The sequence below is a fragment of the Condylostylus longicornis genome, unplaced genomic scaffold, assembly GCF_029603195.1.
Source record: "Condylostylus longicornis isolate FDR11 unplaced genomic scaffold, ASM2960319v2 ptg000072l, whole genome shotgun sequence".
Taxonomy (NCBI): Eukaryota; Metazoa; Arthropoda; class Insecta; order Diptera; family Dolichopodidae; genus Condylostylus; species Condylostylus longicornis.
In genome coordinates, this window is record NW_026578040.1 from 2,754,581 (window position 1) to 2,774,601 (window position 20,021).

General features: G+C 29.5%; 2 protein-coding genes across 2 annotated transcripts; both read left to right on the plus strand.

Moving 5' to 3' along the window:
* The first annotated feature begins 5,405 nt into the window (after positions 1-5,405).
* On the plus strand, positions 5,406-7,248 carry LOC129612401 (probable 26S proteasome non-ATPase regulatory subunit 3). Its single transcript, XM_055525968.1, has 2 exons — positions 5,406-5,658; positions 5,742-7,248. The coding sequence occupies exons 1-2, from the start codon at positions 5,495-5,497 to the stop codon at positions 7,057-7,059; spliced, it is 1,482 nt and encodes a 493-aa protein (XP_055381943.1). The 5' UTR covers positions 5,406-5,494; the 3' UTR covers positions 7,060-7,248.
* Positions 7,249-14,172: 6,924 nt separating this feature from the next.
* Positions 14,173-19,331, plus strand: LOC129612403 (probable serine/threonine-protein kinase DDB_G0267686). The gene is made up of 4 exons (XM_055525970.1): positions 14,173-15,909; positions 15,973-16,143; positions 16,232-16,543; positions 17,082-19,331. Exons 1-4 carry the CDS (start codon positions 15,232-15,234, stop codon positions 18,801-18,803), a joined length of 2,883 nt encoding a protein of 960 aa, XP_055381945.1. The 5' UTR covers positions 14,173-15,231; the 3' UTR covers positions 18,804-19,331.
* The last annotated feature ends 690 nt before the right edge of the window (positions 19,332-20,021 follow it).

Genomic DNA, 20,021 nt, shown 5'->3' on the forward strand with positions numbered 1-20,021 from the left:
ATCGACTGGTGAAGGAAATACAAGTCCACAAATTCCGCAAGTTTCACCAAGGCAAGTTAAAGATGAAATCGAAAAAAGCTTCAAAAGAAAAAAAGCTCCAGGGCACGATTTGATTACCGTCGAAATACTGATCCAGCTGCAAGGAAAGGTATATTATTTTTAACAAAGCTCATTAACACCTGTTTTAGGTGCCGATGATTTGAAGTTGTTGAAATGACCATGTTACTAAAGCCAGGAAAGCCACAAAACGAAGTAAAATCATACCGACCTATTTCATTATTACCAATACTATCGAAGCTAGTTGAGAAATGGTTTCTAAGGAACCTAAAAAATATAGTGGAAAATAAAGACATAATACCAAACTATCAATTTGGTTTTAGGGAGAAACATTCAACAATTGAACAAATCCATCGTATTACGGATATAATAGAAAATGCGTTAGAGGAAAAGAAAATATGTACAGCAACTTTTCTGGACATGACACAAGCATTCGACAGAGTATTGCACACAGGCTTGATCAACAAAATTAAAAAAATTTTACCATTATCGTACGTCGATTTCATATCATCGTATCTAAGGCATAGATTATTTAGGGTAAAAATTGAAGATCAATATTCTGAATTAATGGAAATAATGGCAGGTGTACCGCAGGGAAGTATCCTGGGACCGTTCTTGTACCTACTTTACACTCATGATTTACCAACTTTCGATAAAGTAACAGTGGCTACATTTGCAGATGACACTGCGTTATTAACAGTAGACGAAAATGTAAATACATCAACACAAAATTTACAATATGCAAACAACAAAATCTTAGAATGGACAGATAAATGGAAAATGAAAATAAATGAACAAAAGTCAATACACATAAATTTTACAAACAAACAAAATTGCCAGAACTTACCAATATATGTATTTAAACGGTAAAATCACACCTAATAAAGGAAAAGTCAAGTACCTGGGTATGATACTGGACAAAAAGCTATTATGGAGAAAACACATTAACAGTAAATTAACAGAATTAAAAATTAAATATGCAAAGTTACAATGGCTGATTGGTTATTACTCCAAACCCAGTATAGGTAATAAACTTTTAATTTATAACCAGATATTAAAACCAATATGGCTTTATGGAATACAACTTTGGGGTTGCGCTAGCAAATGTCATATAGATATAATCCGGAGATTTCAAAATAAAGTATGTACTTAGAAACATCGTTAAAGCACCATGGTACGTTAGAAATGCTGATTTATATCGAGACCTCAAAATAAAAACAGTCAATTGTGAAAGACAATTGAAAAGCAATTGTGTGATTCAGCAAGTATTATTTAATTAGGCTAGGATTACAGAAACAAGCTGATGGTTAGTCATTTTGACCAGTTTTAGCGCTACATATAGATAATAAATATAAACAAAAAAAAAAAAACAAAAAAGGGTGTTTTAATGCCGTCAATAATTTCGCTTCATTACAAGCAGTCCCAATTTATACGCATACTAAGTATCCTATATTAACATTTCGTTGCGAAAAATCGCTCTCGTTTTGTTTTCAACTTAATTAACCTGTCTGCGGCTGCAACTTTACTAAACTCATAGATCTAATAATACAAACAGCGTTCTCATATTGTTATTTAATGTTTCATATTTTTCAAACGTCTGGCGGATGACCAGATTTCATTAATTATAATCATTGAAGCTTGATAATAATTATATTATTGTTAAATCCAATAGACCGCGACTTCTTTAGTAATTAAGCTTCATTTTAGATGTACTAATTATTTTTAAAATAAAATTCCTTTTTTAAAAAAAATTAACCCACAAAATAATTTGTTTTTTCTATTTAGAGCATCAACAATGTATTTGTTAAAATTTTATTTCAAAAAGTACATTGTACACTTGTGTGTATTTTTAAAATTATGCTTTTAAAAATAATTTGATTCGAGTTTGTTTTTTAAAAATAAACTTAATTAACATCGTAACACTGAATTAATGTCTTTATATCTAACAAGTCCCAATGCTCAGAGAGAAACTTGAAAGCACGACCTTATTTTATATGGGGTTTTTTAAATCGAAGTGGCTATTTTTTGAGAAGAAATATTAAAATAAATTCACACTTATTATAAAGCAGGTAAAATTTAGAAAATATATTTGAAAAATCAAAAAAATATAAAAATATAGAAAAACAACAAGCACATCCTTCGCCTTTAACGTTTTATATGTTACTGAAAGCATTTCATTGTTATTAAGTGAACAGCTTTTTTTTCTAATAGGGTAAGCTAACCCAAGATATGGGAAGTAACTGTAGTGTCAAGTTGAAAATATAATTAATGAAAGATAATTATTAAATATTGATATGAATACATAGTACAGAAAAAATTTGAAGAGGGAATTGGAAAATAATATCTAAAATACAATCAAATATTATTTGTCAAATGCAAATTTTATATCAACTTCAAAATTTTACCTCTATTTTTATTTGAAAAAATATTAAAAACTTACTATCATTTATATCAATTACCTAACCCAGCATTTACACGTACAAGTTACTTGCAAGAAAGTTGCAATACATACAAAAATTTTACTAACACATTGAAATATTTCTACTTGCTTGTTTACTTGCAGTTCAACTTGCAAGAAAATTTTGCTGCCAGTAATTTGAGCAAGTAATTTGACATATTGAGAAATTCACAAAAAAAATTTGTTGTTTTGATTTTTTTTTTTTTTTAATTTAAAATTTTTGAATTTTGTTTTGAAAAAATTAAACTTAGCAAACTTATGGTTTCTAAAATTTATAAACAATTATATATATTGCTAGTTGTTTTCTTCTCAAAGACATTTTCAAAAATTAACTTGCTAAACGCCTACGTCATAATAGCAAGTAATTTGACATTTCGAAAAACTAATTGATAATTAATATTATACAAACTTGCATGCAAGTAACTTGTATGTGTAAATGCTGGGTAAGAAAAAAAAAATATTTAAAACGTTTGGAAAAAACAATCATATATTTTTATGACCGGATTTGAATATTTTTTTATTTTTGAAATAAATGATATTTTACCAAATGACTCAAAAATTCCGACTGTAAAATAGCAGGTATTTTAAAATTTTTGTTCTTTATGTAATATTCTTTACATATTCATTCTAATACACATGCAGGGACATTTTATAAATAGATTGCTCTCGTTTACCTGCTAATAAAATATGAAAAAAGAGCACAGCAAAATTTTTGAAGCACTCAATATAACATGTTTGAAATAGTTTTAAAATAATTATTTAAAAAAAAATTTATTGGAAGTAGGTACATACATATTTATTTTTAATAACTTAAAAACTAACTGAAATTATTTGAAACAATTTTATAAGTAACGTATAAATAACCGAAATGAGATAATTCAAATTGTTGAAATGTGTCAACCTATATTACTTTTAATAACATTTTTGTTAGCCGACACTACTCAACTTGCGTTATTGGGAAATACAAAATGTGCATAAAGAATCATACATCCTTCCTCATTAACATTTCAAACCATACTGAAATATGAATTTGAAATTTTTTTTCATTTTTTCTTTCCTCCTACCTTTCTTTCTTTTTCGTGCAATAGAATTTAAATGGGAAGCTTTTTAAAAAATGTGTATAATATCCTGAGATTTTTTAAAATATTAAACTCTTTTTTACTTTAAAAAGAAGAAAAAAATAATAAAAAATATGACACGATCAGTGGCATTTAAAGAAAAAACCAGCAACGAAGCCAAAAATTCGTAATATTTCGTATAAAAAATTGAGTATTGGGACTTGTTAGATATAAAGACATTAACTGAATACATGGCAAATATAATAATTTCTGAAGCCAGTGTAAAATATGTTGCTCTTTAGTTTTTATTCTTTACAGCATAAAAGTTTTTCGAATCATTTTCGATCTACAATCAGTTTTACTTTTACAAAAACGAAAATTTAAATCATAACAATTCGTTTGCATTAAAAAGAAGTACCTATTGTAGTGCTAAAAATTGCTAAAACATAAAGTTTGACGTCAATTTGACATAAATGTAAACTGTAATAGTTTTTAATAAGAAATATATGAGCATTAGCTATCCGTGTATTATTAGATCCATGACTTAAATTAAAACAAAAAATAAATGACGTGGAGACTTAAGAAGACAATGATCGTTTACACGCCAGCTTTTGAAATCAATTGTTGACATGTGCTTTACTTTCCGTTTCTCTCAACTTATTTTTCTGGAGGAGATTTTTTTTACACATTTTCGGCGGAAAATATTTTTGGCGAAACTGATTTTCTTTAAGATTAAGAACTAAAACAAATTGCTCTTCCTATATAAACAACATATGTAAACGTAATTTAACAAAATTCTCATTTAAAAAGAAATAAGCCAGACGGAAAACTTAAAAAAACTTTTAAAAACTTTATATGCGATAAACCTCAAATTTCTCAAATTTATTAAATATAAACAAACATTTTTTAGTTATACCAAAAACTAAAAATTTTGGATTATAAAAGTGTCAAAATTAGAAAAAACCATTTGTGAGCCCATTTTGGGTATTTTGTTATATTTTTAATTGAAAAGCTTTGAAAAAAAAATTATTGTTGATGAAATTTTTTTTACCAAAAATAAGACCTTCCGACATAGTCAAAAGTATTATCCAAGACATGCCTTATTATCCAAGCTTTCTTACACCAGACAGACTTATTTTTTTCTGATAAGTGATTTGATTCTATTAGAACTTGTTAGAACCTATTTAACTTTATGAGTTCTAATAATGTGAGTTACATGTAAATGTACCATAATCTAACGTTTAAGAACTGCACATAATCTATGTAATTTAACTGTGTAGTAGCAATTTGACCTAACAAAATACTAAAGATTCTTTTCATTCACTTACTCTCATATCCAAATTCTGCATCTTATTTATTGTACCTAATTTTTCAAGGAATGATAATTTTTATTGTTTCAACTATAGTGCAAACTACATTTTTATTATACATATATACATATATATATATGTACATCTTTTATCGAACTAACCAATCTGAAATTTATTTTGGTAATACATAATTAAATAAAATATAGGAGAAACATGGGAATATTAAAAAATTTTATTTATTACGTACATGTGAAATATTTCCATTTAATTTAAATAATAATCCATGTTCATAAAAAAGCAAAATAACTCTTTCCTTTTTTAGGTAATTAAAATTAAGTCAAGATTAGAAAAATTAATAAATTTTGCTTTACTATTCGCGTTTTTTTGTACTTATATCTTTCGTAAACTTAAGCTAACAACACAAGAAAAGTACTGTGAATGGTAAAGTTTTAATACTGTCAAATAGAAATCGACATTTCAAAATCAAAGTATGAGGTTGTCAAAATATGTATATTGATCGAAGTCTCCAAAATTACTCGGCAGTTTTTAATAATACACACATTTTTCAAGAAAAGAAATTCATTGAAACGTTCTTAAAACGATAAAAAAATATGGGTGGGTCCGCAGAAGTAGTTATTCAAGATGTTGAAATGGAAAATATCGAAAATATAAGTGAAGAAAATGAAGCAAAAAAGGATCAAGATGTATTAACTATTCAAGAAATACGAGAACAAACTCGTCAAATAGAAAAGGCAGTGACAAGTAAAGAACCTAGGTTTGTTAAAAAACAATTAAAAAAAAACAACTGTTAAAAAAACAATATTAAGAAAAACAAATTTTAAACGAGTTTTTTTCTAGATTTATATTGCGAGTTTTACGTGCTCTGCCCAATACAAGGCGTAAAATTAATCCGATTGTTTTGAAGCATTTGGCAGTGATTTTGTATCCTACAGGTCCAGAAAGGGATGCAATCTCAGTATTTATTCCACCTATTGCAGGTGAAGCTAAAGACCCAGAAGGGCTCAAAATACGTCCAGCAATTAAAAATGCCATCCCAGAAGTTGATGTATATTTTCATATGCTGATTTTAGTTCGTTTGTTGGATGACAATCAATTAGAAAAAGCGCAAAGTTGTTCTGAATCATTAATGCAGAAAATTGTCGCTCAAAATCGACGTACACTGGATTTAATAGCGGCAAGATCCTATTTTTATCGGTCCAGGGTTGCAGAGCTTACTAACAGTTTAGATAAAATTCGTGGATTTTTACATGCAAGACTTAGAACAGCTACACTCCGCAATGATTTTGAAGGACAAGCGGTTATCATAAATTGTCTATTAAGGAATTATTTACATTACTCACTATATGACCAAGCAGATAAGCTGGTAAAAAAATCTGTGTTTCCAGATACTGCAAGTAATAACGAGTGGGCAAGATTTTTATACTATTTAGGAAGAATCAAAGCGGCTAAATTAGAATACAGTGTAGCGCATAAACATTTAGTTCAAGCTCTCCGAAAAGCACCACAACATGCTGCTGTGGGATTCAGGCAAACTGTTCAAAAACTCATAATAGTTGTCGAACTTTTGTTGGGAAATATTCCAGAAAGGCAAGTGTTTAGGCAAGCAGCTTTAAGGAAATCTTTGTTGCCTTATTTTCAATTGACTCAAGCAGTTCGATTAGGGAACTTGCAGAAGTTTGGGCAGGTTGTTGAAAACTTCGGATTGAAATTTCAGCAAGATCACACTTATACTTTAATTATTCGCCTAAGGCATAATGTTATTAAAACAGCTATCAGATCAATTGGATTGTCTTATTCTCGTATATCGCCTCAAGAAATAGCGAAAAAATTAGGTCTTGACTCAGCAGAAGATGCCGAATTCGTCGTTGCAAAAGCAATCAGAGATGGTGTAATAGAAGCAACTCTAGATCCGGAACACGGATTTATGCGTAGTAAAGAAAGCACAGATATTTATAGCACTAGAGAACCGCAATTAGCATTTCATCAGCGCATATCATTTTGCTTAGATTTGCATAATCAAAGTGTTAAAGCAATGAGATATCCCCCAAAATCATATGGAAAAGATTTGGAGAGCGCTGAAGAGAGACGCGAACGTGAACAACAGGATTTAGAATTGGCAAAAGAAATGGCAGAAGATGACGACGACGGTTTCTAATTTTAAAATTCACATCATGTTTTTAATACGGATTATACCGATACGACTTTAAAATTTCTATTTATAAGTTAAATTGTGTACTAATGCCGTATTACTGCAATTTTGAAGCGACAGATATTTTCTAAATTATGAAATTTACATTAAATAAACTACAATAAACAATAAATCTAGAATTTTATAACTCCTTACATTTGTTCTAGATAAGTCTAGAATTTTATAAGTCATTACACGTGATTTACGTGTATTTAATACGGTTTTAAAAATGTTTGATGACAGGTAGCAAAAATTAATCAAATACCTGGAGATGTATCAACAAATTGCCGAGCTATCGTAAATATTAATTTTAGAAACACAGGCACACCATGGAAGCTAGAATTTGCACAAAGAAGAAAAATTGTAGAAATTCTCGAAAAGCTTTACAATATGTATAAAAAATTATTTTAGCTTGTGTTCATTCTTCTCGTTTGGTACATCTTTCAAAAATATCCAAAAGTTATACAAAAATTTTATTATGCTTTATAAAATAAAAAGGCAAAACCTTTTATTTTTAACAGCCTGATCGTCTATCTCGCTTTTTACTCACTTATTTACTTTCAAATTAGAATTCTCAGTATTTTCTAATGGATGTTTAACTTTTCCAATAAAATTACTAATTTTTTTATTTGGATTTTTGCATTTTTTCTCAAATTATTGACTGAATGTTTCACTTTCAAAAACAAGGTGAAAAACTTTTGTATACAGTTAAAAAAACGAGATACGCAATCAGAATAATTCTCACTAGATCAATTACAGGCCTTAACTTTTGCGCTTCTGATGCGAATGAAATATCTATTTTCATCAGCCCTATTATTAATTTCGTTCGTAGCTCCGAAAGTCAGAAAATTAGGAATTTCATATTTAAAATTCCAAATTACCAAAATTCTACTATGAATATTTCTAACAGAGTAATTATAAATTAAGTTTGTAGTAAAAATACCTCTCAAAAGTCTACGACGAAATTAAAAAGCAATTTAAAAAGCAATTTAAAGAAAGTGGTTATTTTAAATTTTGAAATTTTCAATTGTTTTTGTTTGAATTTCAGTTAAATAAAATATTTTTGGAAAGGCAAGTAAGAAGAATGCAGCAAAACGGAAAAAGGCTGAATTGAAAGAAGATATTACCGCAGCCATATTCAGCTGGAGCGAAAGCTTATAGGTTTCTGTGAAAAAGAGAATATGCGTTGCCCATCAAAATTTTTTAGAAAATCTCCTGAATAATTCCAACCACATTCTATTAAAAGGTAAAATAAAATTTCTTTATTTTAAAACTTGATTGCGTGGAAGAATAAGATCCTTAAATATCAAAGAGAGAAATAGTTATAATAAAAGAAAATTACTAAAAACCGTAACTTATAAATACAATTTGCTTTTACTTGAGGAAACTTGAAGTTACATATAAACAATTTTTTTCTAAATAGTAAATAAATAGCAATGACGTTAAAATTATATGATAATATTCTTTACCTTGCCTTGTTTATGTATTGACATAGAACATATGTATCTGTCAGTAAAATATCTGACAAATGTATTGACGTCAACCATGATTTGTACTAATGTAGAAAGATTCTATTATATGCAGCGCAGCGTGCCCACTTGTATACAATTGTATCCATTTGGATATATTTTTGCTCTAAATTTGGATACATTTTAGTAGATTTACTCAAATCTGCGAAAGTGCCGAATTTGGACACATATTGGAATATATGGATACATTCATTTCTCAAACATTGAATAAAAATTACAAAATTTTTAAAATGCTACTAATATTAAATCGCGAAATGGTTTTGTCTTCAAAACCTGTTACTTGCTGGCTTTTCTACCAAATTTCTGAATTTATTAAAAGAAAGCAAGTAAGATACTTTATTAAATGAATATCTCTTCCTGTATTCAAATCTAGAACATTTAACACGAACGTACCAGAAATATTTTGGTGTAAGCTAGGTGTAATAGAAAATGTATTGGCTGTACATAAGTATTTTTTAAAATTTTGAAATTTTTAAATTGTTGAATCGTCTTTACTGCATAGTCAACAGCTACAAAACATACATATACCCATGTATTTTCTAACCTAAACTTTTACATTTAAAAAGTAATACGGCCTCCTAATGAAAATCGGAACGCGTCCAAAATACCTCCGACGCATTTTTCTCGATTAACACCGCACATCTAGTATTTTCTAGCGTCATCCGAAATAATAGAATAACTTTGCTCCGGAACCCAAATTTTGCCATCGCCTCATATAATGCGGCGCGATGTGTGCTGTCAGAGGCAGGTTTAAAATCGATAAATTGGTGATGAGTATCGATTTGAAATTCGTGGGTTTCTTCCAGGATTTAACGAAGTGCGAAGATCTGGTCGTTGGTAAAGTTTCCCGGTCTAAAACCACATTGATAGTTTTCTATGACAATGTTACAAAGTGCTTTTAGACGGTCGCACTATATGCTGGATAGAATCTTGTATCCAATATTTATTAGGGTTATTCCACATATTTATTTATTAGGGATATTCCACGATGTGCGGGACATGGTATCACCTTTCTTGTGAATTACCTGTATGATGCTAACACTTCATTCATCGGGCATTCTTTCCTCCATCCAAATGCGGCATATGATCTGATGCATGGTCCTAACCAGCCTGTCAACTCCAGCTTTGAGTAGCTCTGCGGGCAGGCCATCAAAACCAGCTGCCGTATTGTTCTTGACTTTTTGAATGGCGTTGTTAACTTCCTCAAGGCTAGGTGGAGTTACCTCCGCATTGTTAGCAGGAATATTTGTTGTGGCTGCATCGCTTCCGGTGTATTCTCTATGCAGCAGCTCAAAATGCTGCTTCCACTTCGCAATATCCCTTCCGTATTGGTCATTAAATTTCCTGCACTATGTGCAAGCAGAACACATGTGTAGGGCTTGAATCCAGCTGACAGCTGTTTTGTTTTTGTATCAAAGCTCCTTACTTCCGCTCTGTTTCCATGTTTCTCTATATTCAAGCTGAGAACTTACGTTTTTTTCCTTATGACTTTGTTTTTTTGTCGTCTCTTTGCCTCTTGTGCATATTCCTCTTGTGCCGCCCCTAGTTTTCCGTTGCAGCGCTCTCCTGTATTCCTCATTTTTTTCCGCCGTTATCCTCGAACATTCATCATCATAACAAGGGTTTTTTTGAAAATGGTGACTTATAACTCAAGGTGTCACTGGCCATCTTTCTCATGGTGTCTGCGAAATGTTTCCACTGTTCATCAACGCACGTAAAAACAAAGGATGCGGAATTAGTTTTTTCGCAAAGTCGCTCTCTAAAGGCACCAGCTAGCCCGGTGGATTGCAAATTTCTAATGTCGAGTTTTTGCGTTGTCACCGTGTGCAGCTTCTTAACATTGCATATTCGAGCTCTGAGTCTAGCTGCAACTAAGAAGTGGTCAAAGTCGATATTTGTTTCTCTATACGCATACACTTGAACACACTTGAACCCAAAACACTTGAGCAGTGACAAACGTCGGCGAGGATATGGTCTATCTGATTGATTGTGCGACTGTTCGGGGCCAGCCAGGTTCCGTTGTGGATATCTCGGTGAGAAATACGTGCATGTTGCAATACGCTGCCAGGTCGATCAAGCGAAACCCATTGTCATTGGTGGTGTGGTGAAGACTGTGGGTACCGATAGTTTTTCTAAATATTCGCTCTCAACCAATCTTCGCATTGAAATCTCCCAACAAGATTTTTGCATCATATCGTGGATTTTGCATCAGACGCTCATTTGTCGGTTTAAACCCGATGACGCTACGTACTAGGAATCACATCCCATTTATGTTTTTTATGGCAGCTGTAGTAAATATCGTATTTTTTTTTCCTAAAAATTTCCTACCCAACGTATTTTTCTGTATGGCTTAGTCGAAGCAAGATAAAAAAATAATTATAAGTATTTTAATAGTACAATATTTTATTACCCTCGAAAAAGAAACATAAATTTGTTAAAAAATTTCTTATATTATCAGTTGTGTTTGACAAATTTACTCTAAACAATATTAATAACAATAAATATAAATACATATGTATATATTTTAATGACTCTAAAACAGTATAATTTTAAACAAATTTTAATTAATATGAGGATTATTACTCACTGAACATAGATGGCATGTTGCCGTGTTCTTCCTTATTCATTAAGGTTCACACACTAATGCATTCTAAAAAAGTATATTTTTTAAATAATTCCCGCTAATATTTTATTTTACTTACTGTAAAATAAAATTCAACTAATTCAACGGCATCGGGATGTCTTCATACATTTTTTGGTAACCAAATCTTCACTCTATAAAGGGAAATATATTTCTTTTAATCATTCTAAAAAAAGGTTGTTTAAAATATTTTCACTTTATCAAAATCCGGTCCTGGTAAAATTATGTTATCCGAAGTAATTTTAATTTAAAACAAAACAAAAACCAATGTTTTCTTTGCAAAATTACAAATTACCTGATAAAATTACAAATTATGAATTAATCAAAGCACTATTGTATAAATATTTCTTTTAATTATTTAAATCAATAATACTCACATGCATATGGTGGTAAAAAACTATTTGTCGAATATTGGGTATTTGTTTGTATTTTGAATACCCAATATTCGACAAGTCGAAACTTTGAAATCTGCCAAAATAGGATGTTTGAATAAAAAAAGTATGTTCGAAAATCGTACCATGTCTAAAGTTCTAAAGCATTGCTAGAATTTTATTTATATCCAGCAAAATTATTCCATGTTTGAAAAAAATCGTAGCATAAAAATAATAATTTGCTGCTATTGGTTTTATTTTTGTATATGTGTATATAATTAATATAATTAAACCCAGAAATCTACAAAAGTAAAATTTTTAATTATTAAAAATCAAGTATAATTATGCGACTAATTATTTTTAAGATTTTAGTTAGAAGAGCCTAAAAAGAAGCAATTAAATACCTTTAATTGATCATTTCTCTTATAATATACGAAAATAAAAAAATATTAAGTAAACGAAAAAGACCTACTTCTTCAATAGTTTTTTTTTAAACAAAAAAAAAAAACAATTTCAATAGAAAATAAATTAAGGAAGACATACGAATTATATCAAAGTTGACCTGATTAAATTAGTTCGGAAACATTTTTCAATGCGATGGCCTTATACATACCAGTACACCAAATATTGCCAACAAAAAAATACCACGAACTTCTATTTTACTGAGCCGAGCTTACCCAGCCTTTACACATACAAGTTACTTGCAAGCAAGTTTGTATAATATTAATTGTCAATTAGTTTTTCGAAATGTCAAATTACTTGCTATTATGACGTAGGCGTTTAGCAAGTTAATTTTTGAAAATGTCTTTGAGAAGAAAACAACTAGCAATATATATAATTTTAGAAACCATAAGTTTGCTAAGTTTAATTTTTTCAAAACAAAATTCATAAATTTTAAATTAAAAAAAAAAAAAAAATCAAAACAACAAATTTTTTTTTGTGAATTTCTCAAAATGTCAAATTACTTGCTCAAATTACTGGCAGCAAAATTTTCTTGCAAGTTGAACTGCAAGTAAACAAGCAAGTAGAAATATTTCAATGTGTTAGTAAAATTTTTGTATGTATTGCAACTTTCTTGCAAGTAACTTGTACGTGTAAATGCTGGGTTATGTGCTATTCTGCAATTTCAAATTTAAAAAATTATTACAAATGACAGAAAGAAGATTATAAAATTTTTTTGTCTGTTACGCTCTGTTTTCAAAACGCTGAATTTGAAATCCGATTCAATCTTTGAGTTAAAGATTAATGTTAATATGACAGAAATCTTTAAATTGTTTTGAAGATAGTAATCGATATAAATCTATTCTGAATCGATTTTCGTAATTGAAGAATTTTTGAAAATGAATAATAGTTAATCGTCAATAAAAAATTTATTCACAATAGGAGTCAAACCATTCAATTTAGAAGTAAAGTGTTGTTGTTGTTACTTCGAATTATTATTCCCAATTATATTTGATCGACAAATATAATAAGCTTATTAAAAACCAAGTTTTTGTATGATTTCTACTTTTATTTTAAAATGAAGTTTGCTCCTTATTTTTACTCTACGCTTTTACTTTTTAACTTATATAATAAGCTTATTAAAAACCAAGTTTTTGTATGATTTCTACTTTTATTTTAAAATGAAGTTTGCTCCTTATTTTTACTCTACGCTTTTACTTTTTAACTTTTTAAAAAAGTACTTTTTATACATAGTTCTTTAATAAAGAACTTTTGACACAATAGAAACTTTTCGAATTCCTTGAATAGTTCGAAATTTTTCGAAACTTTTGAAACTTTTCAAAAGTTTTGATCTTAGTTCAATAGGGCCCAGTTTAACAAAATCAATTGCCGCTCAAAAATTGTTTTGAGAACTGTCAATTTAAAAAAATTCCCGTTATTGAAGAAGTTTTTGTGTTTTGGGACATTATTTCTTATATATGTACGTAATTTTCTTTCAATGTGTGTAAATTTAGAAAGCAACCGGATATTTAGATTTTGTTGATTTAGTAACAGTAGTTTTAACAGCATGATATGGATATTTGTTATATGTATATTTTATGTTAATGGTAATTCAGCGATATAGATTTTATTTAAAAAAATTAGTTATGAATTGAGAAAAGAATGGAAAAAGTAATAATATAAGATGAAGGTTTTTCATTACATATCAATGTTTAATTTGTAAACATGATTGCGAAAGAACGGAACTTCTTCGAAGAATAATACTACAATTTACACATATATTTCCATTCACTTACTTTTTTGGACTAACTTTTGAAGAAAATTAGAAAATGTGAAAATATAAAATATAAGGAAAAATTAAATCATGTGCAACAACAAAGTGAAAAAATTCTTCAAAAACCTCTTGGTTTTTTTTATTTGGCGCTAGAGTACAACATGTTGGCAGGTGGCGCGAAAATTGACATTTACATTTGACACATCCCGTGTGAGATATATTAAACGTTCTGAATGATTAAATTTGTGTGCGTAAAAAAATGTGTGAATGTGTTTGTCACATTTTGATTGAAAGATGTGAAATTTTTTTCGTAGACACGAAGAAATATATAAATTTTAATCATTATCTACTCTTTTATTTCATAATTAAGTTTTAAAAAATTGCAAATAAATGGCTAGTTTTAATTCATTGAAGTGTTTAAGTGTGAACGAAATAATCTTAAAGGGAAAAGTTAACAAAATTTAATGATTTCCTTATACCGCAAAATTACAATTATATTGTGGAGAAAAAATTTGAAAGGCGAGAATCAGCACCATTTTTGCTACCCTGTGAGTGCCTCTATAAAAAAAGACAAAATATCAAAAGGAAATCATAAGAAAAATAATTGTGTGAAAAAATGCTTTAAAAGTTTTTCATACGGCTACAGTTTTAAAGTGTATTTACAATTTTTAAATAAACTTTATTATATAGAAAAATTTAAATATTTAGTGCTAGGAACTTGGTCTTGCATTATTGCAAATTTTAATTTTATTGAAGCGTGTTCTATTTTCAATAGCTCATATTACCAGCTCCCTCTACCTACTCGTATTTTTAAAATATAATTGTATATGTCATTTGTACTTAAGGCTGAAAATAATTTACTTTTGGGATATCAAAAAAAAATTTAAAAATATATGAATATAAATAAATCGTGAATAGAATTGTAGAATATCAAAATTATAAAGTTTATAATGTCAGCCATTTGAGAACAAAGACAGCGAGAGAATCTGTGCATAACTATTATTAGTAAAAACTTTAAAATTGCACTTTAAAAATATAGGTAGAAAAAAAATAGAAAATCCTAAAAAATTTCTATATAAATATATGCAAACATAAAAAGATATATATGTATGTAAAATTACAAATCTTATAAGATTAAATTCAAACTTGACGTTTTATGAGCCACATAAAGAAGAAGTACTTTATATGTATAGTGAAGATTGTATCAACTTAGCAGTTTTGGTTTGAAGAAAACAAAAATATAGACATTTTCTTATAAAAATAAAGTTTTGAAAATTAGGTGTGGTAAATAAAAAAGCAGAAAACATATCTTAATGTTTTTGCCAAATATTTAACCAAAATATTTTCAACGACCAACGCCATAATTAATCCACCAGCATTAAAATGATTTGCAAGGAGGACATTGTTTCATGGTTTAAGGAATTAGAAAGTTATCGTCGAATCGACATCATGTGCACTTTATTAAATATGTGCTTGCCATTTGAATTAAGGTTTCTTGGCACTTGCCTTGAAGAACTTGGACGTCGAGATTCTCAGGAATTGCGTGGAATAGAACTGAGGGTTAATAATCCGCAAGAGTTATCATCGGATATTGCAAGTTGTCAATCAGGAGAGCCAACCGATTTAAAAATTCGTAGAAAAATGGCGTTATACTTGGCTTTGATTAGAGCCTGTAACAGATCATGCGTTAATGAATTATTTAAAACGTTAGATAGCTGGGGAGAATTGGATTTTCAAAAATTATCCGATGTAGATACATTACATGAACTTCTATTAGTATATTCTATGGCGACAAATCATCCAGTTTTTTCATTTGAACAGAGATTTAAGTGTAATGAAATATTTTTGAAAATTCAAGATAATAAATTAATAAGCGGAGCAACACATCTGTCACATTCACAACATCATCCTCAACAGCAACCCCAACAGCAACAACATCAGCAGCAACCTTTTGGCGATCAACAATTACATTTAGGAGGTCAGTTGCATAATTTACATGGGGGTCCCCAACAACATTTGCTTCATTCAATTCCTCTTCTTCCACCTGGATATATTCATCAGGTACGACGGTCACTCTTATATATCTATTAAGATTTAATTAAAAAATGTAATATTTATATTTAGATAATACCATCAGATGGCAGTATACAGCATCAGTTGACTGTTGATGGTATTTCACATATGATTCCAAATATGGCACTTCCATCTGATTTCGCAACACATCCGAATGCGTTATTTCAAATAAGGCCGAATATGCCATCATATCCTTTACCACCTCAACCCCCATCTTTGGAGGTAGTATATACATATCACAATTTGCTTACCTTATTTTTATTGAGAACTATTTTAATATAATTTTCTTTTTTTTTTGTTTTAAAAAAAGACCCAACATCCGCCTCAATCGACATCCCCATTATTAAGTCAACCAACATCCCCCTCAAATAGTCGAACAGCTAGTCCAAACCGATCAACATCTAGTGGTATACTGCAGCAAACAAGTGGTAATCAACAACAACCGCCACAAATTAGAAATCAGCAATCGCAGCAGCAAAGAATAACATTACGAAATAGCCGCCGTCCATCAGTTGAAACTACTCCACCACCAGTTGTTCAATCACAACAGCAGCAGTCGCAACAGTTAATAAATTTAATTGGAAGTGAAATATTACCACAAAGTTTGAAAAATATGGACGAAGTGAGTAAAAAAAGATCTACTTGTTTGGAAGTAATAAAATAGAAAAGTAAAGCACATTTTCGCTTTTTTAGTTTGAAATTTAAACAATTTTTTATTTTTAGTAGTAGCTTTCTGAACTGCATGATTATGTTTAATTTCAATATTAATATATTTTTACATACATAATATGTTTACATATATTTTGTTTTTTATTTTGAAATTTGTATTGTATTGACTTAATATAGCTTTATTAAATTTATTTTTATATTATGCAATTATTGTGTGCTTTCATTAACATTTTAAGCCCTTTCAACTACACGTAACTGTTTCAGTAGTTTTTCTGCTTTTTTTTCTTAATTAAGTTTTCAAGTTAATTCAATTTTCTTCAGCTATGAGATTTTATTTTATGTTTTAATGATAAAATAGCTAATACTATACTTCCTTTCTTGATGCACATAATATTTGGTTATTTCTCAAAATTTGTCAAAAAAAAATGTATAGTTTGATATAACCACTCCTGTTTTATCTTATTTATTTATATTAAATTGTTTTTTTTTAGTTAATAAGTGCAGACGGAACAATTTCACAATTCAACAGGAACGGTTATACAAGACCGGGTCATCATACAATACCTCGTCAATCCAAATCTGCAATGCAACATATGCAGCATCATAATCAACAGCAACAATTACAACAGCTTCCTCAACATCAGCATTTACAGTCTTTTATATCAAGTGGTGGTGGTGGTGGTGGTGGACCAGCGTCGTTACCACCGAATTTCAGTGGGGTCAATCCAAATATTACATATGCATTACAAAATATGACTTTAGTAGATGTTCATAATCCAATTATAGAAAATAATGTGATGAGTAGTAGTACTAGCAGTAGTTTAACTAGCCGTGGTCATAAAAGTTCTAGTACTGGTGGCGGTGCGGGAAGTGACAGTGGGAGCTCTGGTTCAACAGGCGATATTTCACCGCCAGAAACACCAACTCTTAATACATCAGCACCACAAGGTGTAGCAATTGGGGGAAATGCAGGGGGTGGTAGATTGAATGACCAAACTACTGTAAATTATTCGAATAGGAGACTTAATGGAAGACCTGAGAAATTGTTAACAAGTGTTTTGTCTATTAGTGGTTCTAATCAACCACAGCAGCAGTTAATGTACGCGCCGAATGCTACAAGTCCGCCACAGTCACAGCCTCAATTTCATCTGGGAAACGATATAATATTAACAACAAATCCAAATTTAATACAATCGCCTGTTTCAAATAACAATAATAGTAGTAATAATTTAATAAATTCAATTGGTTCAGTTGTAAGCGGTTCAAGTAACAATAATTTAGTGACTAGTACATTAGTAATAACGACGCCACAACAGCAGTTTAGTTCTGGCGGCACATTTCCAGCCCCATATCATTCACAGCATTTGGCAGCAGCTATGCAAGCAGCGGCTGCAGCAGGAACGCCTGCTAGGCCACCAATCCTGTCACACAATCCCGGGATTGGACCGGCGGGAATAGCTCCAGGAACATTTAGACATCCTAGTTTTCAAATTCAATCGAATGGTGAGCATATATTGTATCCCTATCCACCTCAAGTTGCAGCTGCAGCCTTATCTCAGTTTTTGCCAGCTCCACCACCCCCAAATGCAGGTCAAACTTCAATACATCGGTCTTCGCCATCGACAGTAACTACAGGAATGCCACCGCCACAACAAATAGTGGTATCAACATCTCAGCAACAACAACAATCGCAACAACCACAAATTCACACGCAAACCATTACTCAAACACAGTCCAGTTCAATTGGTTCCAATATGAACCCGAACCAATCACCCAATGCTGCTCTTCTTACTGCATTACCTTTTACGGCTTTAACTGTAGGGAATAAGCAAATAATTTCTTGTTTTAACTGTGGTTCACAAAATCATACAGGACGTGAATGTCACGAACCGAGTTTAGAAGATGTAACACGTGGAGCTATATATAAATTGGACTATTCCACTTCAGCTATTTCGCCTGCTGCTGGTGGCGTTTCTGGCAATAGCAGTAACATTAGCAGTAATAATAGTAATAATACTAGTAATAGCAATACGGCGATAATGACTAATAATCCTTCGTCAACGACCACATCAATAATAAATAATAGTAGTACGAATATTAGTAATAATAGTAGTAATAACAGTAGTCAGTTAAATCAAAATAGTAGCGAAATATTAAATGAAACATCATCGCCAGCTTCTTCATCGTCATCACTGTCGCTGTCAAATAAGTGATTTATTATAAATAAGATTTTTTAGGAATTTTTAGGAATATAAAATTATAAAAACAGTAACAAAATTATTTATATATATATATATTGTTTATAGATGAATTGATATATAGTATATTGATCATATAAGTATATATGTGTTTGTATATACATATATATGGATGCATAATATATGCATATATTAATACCCTTATGATTTTTATTTCCAATTTTTTTTTATTGTTACGTTAAATTAATTTAATGTTTGCGTTTTTTTCTTTTTTTTTAACAAAGCTAGTTGAACAAGACGCGTTTATTGCAATTATTGCTTGCATATTAAACCAGATTGCAAAAAAATACTTATTTTTTTTATAAAAAACGCGATATTTTAAAGATTAAATTTAAACTGATATTATATTCCTAAGATAAAATGTTCGTTATTTGTTAGAGGTAAACTTGAATCGTAATAATATTGTGAAGTATTGCCTTACTTTTAAATAATTTTTTTATTTGTTATATAGACACCTGGAATACGTGGAGTATTTTAGTTGAATTCAAGTGATGTTTTAAAATTTTAAGATATTTTAACGTTTAACTAAATGATTCTGTATATATAAAATATATACATTTATTACAAATAGATAAAATATGTAATTTTAAAATTTCCGTAAAGCTAATTTGAAGTAAAAAAGCAAGAGATTATTTAATACTTTATTCTACTTGTAATGAGTAAAACATCACTTTATATTTCACAAAATTCAATTATTTAAAAAAAATCGCAACTTTATTTTATGCTACCATTTACAAATTATTGAGCTTGACATAAATACTTCTGGAAATCTTCTGTAATTTCACATCAAAAATATAACAACCAAATACTCTAACATTTATATGCATTATTTTATCTTTTATTATTGAAAATTAAAAAATAATTATTGTGTGCCATTTTGTAGAAAGGATAATTTTATCTTATATCTTATAAAATATTTCAACAACTTCATTTAAATTGTAAATTTTAACGCGAATTTATATAAAAAAAAGAAAAATTCATCAAATGAACAAAAGCTCTGATTTAAATTTTATTAAAAATAAAATAAAAAGTGAAACAAAAAAATATATTACTACTTGAACCTATCATAAGCATAATAATTAATAATAATATATTTAAATTAAATTTAATTAATTAAATAAATAACGCATTGTAATTATATATATGTAAAAAAAAAAAAAACAAAAGAAAAAA